Consider the following 7,640-nt stretch of genomic DNA (forward strand, 5'->3'; position numbering starts at 1 on the left):
GGATTTGGGGGGGGGGGCATGCAGCTCTGGGACAGCCCACACCACGCTGGGGGTCCTGCACCCAACACCCTCTGGAACCCGCGTTCCTTTCTCCCCAGGGAGATCAATGGGCCACAGGGCACCAGTCTGAGCCAGGACTGGCTACCCTGTCCCCAGGGGGGCAGGCAGAGCCCCCCCAAAGCACCAAAAGGGCCCAGGAAGGTCTTGCGGCCGGTTCTAACCTCATTTAAACTGCCCCCAAAGCCCACCTGCCCACCCTTCCAGACGCTCTCCCCCCTGCAGCAGGAGCGGGAGCATCTGGAGCCGCAGCCTGCGCTACCCCGGAGCCCCCCAAGCCCAAGGGTCACTCCGGTCTCCGGGCTAGAGACAGCAGGGACCGTGTGGGGTGACAGGAGCCCAGTCCTGAGTCCCCCTTCCACACCCCAGGCCCCTGCCCTAGCCCCCCAACCTTCAAAACCGAGGCCAACTGGCTCCGCTTCGACCAGCCAGGGGGGTCCCGGGGAGCGACGAGCCCCCGGCCCGGTACTGGGGCGCTTTCAGCGACAGGGAGGAGAGTTGGAGGCCGAGGAGAAGTTAAAACAGCAGCACCAGGGAGCAGCACGGGGCTGGAGCGAGGAGGGGGAGGGCGCCTGGGGGGGCCGAGCCGGGGTCTCTGCTGAGATCTTGCTTTTCCGCCGTCTGGGAAAAATCTGCCAAAGAAAGGTGTAGCCTCTCCCCCCGAGAGCACGGCAATTCTCTGCCAAAAATGTCCATGGCCCAGGAACGCTGCGGATGGCGGAGCCGGGCGGCTCGGCAGAGGGGGGGACTGCGCCTCCCCCACATTCTCAATAAACTTCGGCCTCTTTTTTTTTCTTTTAATTTAAAAATTTCTTCCTCTGCGACTCCCCGCGGCCGGCGTTACAGGATCTCGTACTTGTCCACCAGGAAGGTGGTTTCAGTGGAAAACCTGACGGGGCTGTTCCCGTCCACCTGGGTGACTTTGGTAACCTGCGGGGGCGAGGGGCAGACGCTGTGTCACACCGGGGGGCACGGGGACAGGAGCAATCCCCCCTCCCGAGCCACCCCCCAAAGAAAGTCCTTTGCTCCCAGGAAGCCTCAGAAGAGGGGAATGATTTTCTGCAGGAGAAAGCATCCAGGGGGGAGGTCAGCAGCAGCTCATGACAGCTCAGCGGGGACAGACGGACGGACAGACACGTGCCAAGAAGCCTTTTGGCTGGGGAGGGCGGGCAAGGGACTCCCTAACAGGGGCCTGAGGGGAGGCACAAGGGCACAACCCAAACCGCAGCCAACACTGGGAGTTGCCTGTGCTCCCTGAACCCAGAGAACGCGGAGGAGGCAGAGCTGAGGTGGAAGGCTTTGGGCAGGGGGAGGGCATGGCCCCCACGCCACGGCAGGGACGACTGAGGCAGAGGAAAGAGGCAGAAGGACATCCCGCCTGCAGCGACCCTACCTGTATGTTGCAATAGTTCTTTTTGGAGACAAAGGAGACCTGGACGGGGAAGAAGTCGCTGGGCTGCCCCGCGATGCTGAACTCCAGGCTGCCACTCTTGGCTTTGGCATCAATGACGGGCAGGCACCACTCCAGGAGGTTCCTGCGGCTGTCGTGGCGGTACTCCCCATCGATCTCCCCGATCACGGGGGCGCCCACGCCAGACCTGCAGCGAGACACCACCATAGCACCACGGCAAAGAAACGCCTGTGGGGCCCCTCGGGGTGGGGACGAGGCAGGGGGACCCTGGACGGCCCGTGTGGGTGCTGCCTGGACACGCAGCGCTACTCACGGCAGGGGGATGGTGATGACGACATCGTTCAGCTCCAGGCTCTCTTCTTGCAACTCGTACTCGATGTTCACGTCACAGTTGCTCCCGCTCTCTGAGGGCCAGCAGTTTACTGGGGGCACAGAAAGGGTGTGCTGAGCCAGGCAGGGGATCTGCCTGCAACCAGCCCCCCAAAAAAGATGCGCTTAGAAAAGCAAAGGTACCCCCCAAGAAACTCCTACTTTAAGAAAAAAAAAAAGCTTTTTTGATTTCTTTAAGAGTGTTAAAGAAAACACATGCCCCGGGGAACAACAGGCAGTGTCCAACGGCACCTCCAACACCTCGCTTGAGGGCCAGCCCCAAGGTGGGCTACCAGCTGGCCACCCGTGGCCACACACACCCCAGCCTCTCCCACCCGAGCCCCCCGGCGCTTGCTGGCACCCACTGGTCAGGGGGATGAAGGACTCCTCCGTGGTCTGCAGCCGCCACTTCAGCACGCCCACGTCACTGTTGATGGGGAATGACTTCTCTGGGTTCTTCAAACCAATCTGTGACTCGGCGGTGAAGAGCTTCTTGTCCACGTTGGGGTGAGTCTGAAAGGGGAGCAGAGGCCCCAGTCACCCCCAGCCCGTGGACTGAGCCACGGGCAGGTGACACAGGTTCTGACACCATGGCCCTATGCAACCCAGGGTATTTTCCTGCAGAAAAGGCACGGCAGGTTTGCTCCCTGCTCAGAAGCCCAACTAGAGTACATCTGTTTCTCAACCCAGGATTCCTTCCAGAAAACACTGATCCACTGAGAAAAATCCACACCACAACCATTTTCACTTGCCCCTGTGCCAGAGACTCTCGCAGAGACAGACTGATAACTTGGAGATCAACAACTCTTATAACACCAAAGACCACCCTGAAAACCCACAATGGACATTTCTCAAAGAAAAAGCAACATAATGCTGCTGTGAGGAACACCTGAAACCACAAAATACTACTTCCTCCGCAACCTCAATATGAGAGCAGCCAGGCTCAATTTAAACACACTCTCTCCCCACAGTGAGAGCAGCTCTTTAGTGGCAGGGATTTGTGCAAGGTAATGCTCAGGTGACACTAGAAAGCCAGGAGTCAGTGCTGGGTTTGCTCTCGTCTCCACCCCAAGCAGCTCATGTGGGAACCTCGTTAGGAACTCGCTGACGAGACACTGATAATGAACCTGCTCCTGCCCGAGCAGCCACAGCCAGCGAGGTGCAGAAACGCTTGTGGCGAGGAGGAGGAGGGAGAAGAGTGTGTCAGAGCAGCACAATCTGCAGGGCTCAGAAGGGTCACACAACTGGAGGGGAAAAAAGGGAGGACTCATATCTGAGCCCTCCTGAGCTGCCATTGCCAACTGCAAACAGGGGCTTCGGCTCCAGGAACTGTCTTGGGGACGGGACACAAGCAACCCCAAGAAGAAAGGGCTTCCTAGATGATGAATTAATTCCTCTTTGGCACAGGAACTTTGTTCTAACGCTCCCAACTCAACAACTGAAGCTGGCACCACATGAACAACCCCCTCAGGGCCCTGTGGAGCCCCCCCATAGCAGCGAGGGGAACGGCACTGCGCAGCACGACACAGAAAGCTCCTGGGGCAGGGAGAGGAGAGCACGAGATGGGAGTTCTCCAGTGAACTTCAGTCTTTGGAGCATGCCTTTGTGCTCCGCCTCAGCCCAGTGGCTGGGACAAGAACCATTTCCCAGCGCTGGCCCGGGTGAGCAGGGCCAGTATGTTCCCACTGCAGGAGACCTCCTGGGCTTTACCTGGAGCTGCACCCCCCTCTTGTCTTCGTTCTCCACGTGCAGGCGAATTCGTGAAAACTTTTCGTCCGAAATGTGCAGCATGATCATGCCGTGTAGCTCCATGTTCTGCAACCCACCATCACGGCCACAGGTCAGGGAAATCTTCTCCTCTATTTTCATGTGGACGCTGCAGAGACAGGAAAAGGCAAGTGTCTCAGTCCTGCACTTGGCATCGAAGAGGCAAGAGGGGAGAGGAGTGCTCAGCAAGGACAGGCCACGTGCAATGAGCTCCCACGAGTGTGGGGGCCCCACATGGCAGGCAGACGGGCATTAAAGCTGCTCCAACGGGATAACTGGGGAACACGTGGCCCTTCGGACAGAGATGAGGAAGGATGGAAGCCCAGACAAACAGCGACAACACAGCGTCTCCACACGCTGTACACTCAGAACCCTCTGCCCTACAGCTCCTGGCATGACAAGGTTCTCAATCACTGCATTTAAAACAAACCATGGACACTCCCACCCTAGGCCACAGAAAGGCAGGAACTCGGGAAAAATGGCAGCTATTTTAAGGGAAAAAGGCACAGAAAAATTCCCAGCCTCAGCTAACATGGGAGGTACGTCCAATTGTTTAGCTGATTCCTACTCAAACTATCTGCTTTTTGGCCATTGAGCTTTCCAAGATTGTGCCCACCATCTTTCAAAAGTCACAGCTCGAGTGACCACACAGTACCCCAATGGCAGAAAAAAGCCCATTCTGAGCACTGAAATGGAACCTGGCTCAGGAGAAAATACATGCACGGCAGAGAGGGGTGAGGAGAGCGCTTCCTCAGTGAGGGGGATACCCACCTCTCTGTGTTAACGGGAGGAGCAAGGACTTTGGCTGCTTCCGTGGAGCGCTTGCCTACAGGCGTCATGATGTTTTCTCCTTCCGATTTCAGCTTGTCCACGAAGTTGTCCACCTCCTTCCCCTTGGCGCCAAGTTTCAAGGCTTTACTGGGACCTGAAGGCCTAAACAAAAGGTGTAAGAGTCTCCGAGTCAGCCCAGGGCAGCAGATTCAGTTCTCTGAGTGCTGTAGCCCGACTATCCCAACGACACAGCCTCCACCTCTGCAGCCTTTTTGGGGGAGAATGTGCTTGAAACTCATGATCTTACATGTGGGGTGTCTATATATGTAATCTGGTTTCTGTTCCCAGTACTACCAGTAGCTAGGACCTCTTTTTCCACACTGACTGAGAAGCCCATTGCCCCACGAAGCCTCCAAAGAGACCACAGATGTTCCTGTGCAAACACTCCTCAATAATAAAAGCCGGGTGTCTGAAGAACATACAGCATAAACCATTCTTTGCGCAGCCCCGTTACAGGCTCGGAGGTCAGCACACACCGATGAGAGGTTTCCCGAGGGCAAGACAACCCCTACCCATCCAGTAACCAAATGGGGGGCGACACAAAGAACCCCTCAGAGCGCCTTGATTTGGCCAGGGGGCTCCAGCCCCAGCTGGCTCCAGGGAGCAGCGGTTCCCACCACACACTGACCTGGCCGGTGCCGGCGCCACTTTGGGCTTCTCCGTTTCGATGATGGTCTCCGTGATCATGGCCGCCGTCGTGCCCCCAGACACGGCTGAGCTACCGAAGCCACCGAAACCGGGCGCCTTTTTGCCCTGTCTCTCAGCGTCCCGCCGGGCCTGCTGCAGTTCCTTGGCTTTGCGACGCATCTCAGCCTTCGCTTCACGCTCCTGAGTCTGAGCACAAGAGAAGAGCGATAGAGCTTTGTGATCTCAGTCTTACTCTGCACAGGAACCAACGCGCTCGCTCACAAAGCCTTTGCGAAGGCCAAGGGAACAAGAGAACGGGCACTCGGTTTACAGAAAAGCTACATAACTGGTGGAGTGACACCTTTGTATAAAATACAGCGGCGTTTCCCACCATGGCAGTCTCTCCCGCTCACCTCTCGCACAGCTCGGAACACCTTCTCCTCGTGCGAGTCCATCTCGGTGAAGGTCCGGATCTGTGCCAGGTTGACATTCTCGCGGTAGCCCAGGGCAACGATTTCATCAAAGGCAAAAATCAGGTCGAAGCAGTGCTCGGAGATCTCATTCTCCTCCAGCGCTCGGCAGTACTCGGGGATCTAGGGAGGGAGGGGAAAAGATTTCAGAGGAGCACTCCTAAGAAGGTGAAGCTTTGTCATTATTAGTTTTTCTACACTAAAATACTGATACAACTCTTGGCTCTGTTGTAGTGCTGACTTGGAGGAACCTCAACACACCGCGACCAGCCAATTTCCTGAAGACTCTTTGCTTGCACAAATGCAGCTGCAGGAACTCGCTGCTCAGAAACGCAGGTGAAGTGGTGCTGTGCCTCTGACACTCACAGGCTGTAACGCCATGGTATTTTTAGAAGGAATATGGGTGTCATCTCCAGAATACAGGGAATATTTAATGCTAAATTCACAACATCATCCCTTTGGTCTCACCAGTGGAACTGCAACTGAGGATTTTTTTAATGTGTATTCAAAAATACCACCGAAACCTCAAAGCTCACTTCCAGGGCAGGAAGAGGCTCTGGAGGATGACGCTGCCAGGTGGGGGCAGACGGTGCTTCCCCAACAACCTCCTGCAAATGGCACCATTTCAGGTGACACACACGGACTCTGCACTGGGGACGGGTCCTTACCACTCTAGAGAAGAGTCGGAGTGTTTCCAGGTCTTCCAGGATGTTGCTGTTCTTGGTGGTGATGAGCACCATGTAGAGCTTCTCCATGGGCTGGTAGACGTACCGCACGCTCTCCGTCTCCACGAAGGTGTGCTGCTTCCCCGTGTTCATCAGCTTGGGGAAGGCCGCCAGCAGCCCCTCGATGCGGGTGCGGGTCATCTCCACAAACTGCCGGGAGACGATGGCCTTCCCTGCCTTCGTGCAGACGGCGGCTGCCAACAGCACCTGCGAGGGCCAGATCTGCTCAGCTGGGCCCCCCGGCACCACCCACACCAGGACAGGATCACCCCCAACCACATTTCACCTTCACCTTTATTGCACAACCACCCCACTCTCCTTAAACATGATTTTCAGTCTTTTTTCTGTGGCTAGCAATGGACTCCTTTAAGAGGAGATCCACCTCTGCTGCTCTCTGGTTTTCCATCCTGGCATTATCTTGAGTAAGCTCAAGTAAGCTTGAGTCTGCTCCAGGTGAGCAGACACCAAGAACCAGCCCGTTCCCTCCCCCCCCAAAGGATAACAACCCCCTCCTACCCAAATGCTTCAGGAGAGGCTCTAGTTACTGAGTTTTCTGGTCCCAGCTTACAGCAAAATACAGAGAGACTGTGAAATTTGACATTCCTTCCTAACACTGCAATTACAGCACAACCAGGTTAATAAAATATTGGCAGCTGCATTAATCACCGCCCAGGGACAACTCTCCTGGGCACTTCAGAGACATTATCGCACCAACAATAAAAGGGCAGGAAGGCAACTGCCAGCTTAGATCTTCTCATTCTCTCAGACGACCCTGACTTCCTCCTCCCATTTCTCTCTCCTTCTTCTTAAATCTGCTTCTTAATTAACTTTGTCGGGGCGAGGCCGTTTCTGCGCTTAAGATCTTTCAAACCCACAACCGTTGTTATTTCCAGCTGTCTAACAGCTGGGGAACTCCCAGATAGGGACAGATATCAAGCCCCGGGCTGACAGCGCTGTGTGAGCACCTCAGTCAGGGCGCCGGGCTCTCTCTGGACCGCCCTGGGCCCCCGCAGCTTCACAGCCGTACCCTGCACAATACTTACGGGGCAGAAATAAGTCTCCTCCTCGTAAACACTCCCCAAAAGCACCCAGACCACGACGGAGGAGAACCAGAGGGCACGAAGGGTTCCTGCTGCTCGGTGAGCACCCAGCCCTACCCTTTAACGGAGCACCGGGACGGCCTCTGCCGACCGAGACCGCCGCCAAACGGGGCTGTGGATGGGCAACACGGCGCAGGACGGGCTCGGAGAAACAGCTCCCGGCGTTACCCTCTGCACCGACGCAGGGACAGCCCCAACACCCCGAACGGCCTCTGAAAGCCGCGGAGCGCCGTGTGCCCCCGACGGCGGCCGCCGGCCCCGCCGCTGAAGGGGCCCGGCGGCT

The 7,640-nt window shown here is 56.7% G+C and overlaps 1 protein-coding gene across 1 annotated transcript; it reads right to left on the minus strand.

Annotated features, from left to right (window-relative positions):
• Positions 1–852: 852 nt before the first annotated feature.
• Positions 853–7,551, minus strand: ARCN1 (archain 1). The gene is made up of 10 exons (XM_014949628.1): positions 7,301–7,551; positions 6,201–6,464; positions 5,476–5,655; positions 5,064–5,269; positions 4,376–4,537; positions 3,548–3,713; positions 2,203–2,350; positions 1,782–1,890; positions 1,451–1,655; positions 853–987 (listed from the first exon to the last, which is right to left on the minus strand). The coding sequence occupies exons 2-10, from the start codon at positions 6,396–6,398 to the stop codon at positions 898–900; spliced, it is 1,464 nt and encodes a 487-aa protein (XP_014805114.1). The 5' UTR covers positions 6,399–6,464; positions 7,301–7,551; the 3' UTR covers positions 853–897.
• Positions 7,552–7,640: the final 89 nt, after the last annotated feature.

Source organism: Calidris pugnax, unplaced genomic scaffold (genome assembly GCF_001431845.1).
Source record: "Calidris pugnax isolate Ruff unplaced genomic scaffold, ASM143184v1 scaffold180, whole genome shotgun sequence".
NCBI lineage: Eukaryota > Metazoa > Chordata > Aves > Charadriiformes > Scolopacidae > Calidris > Calidris pugnax.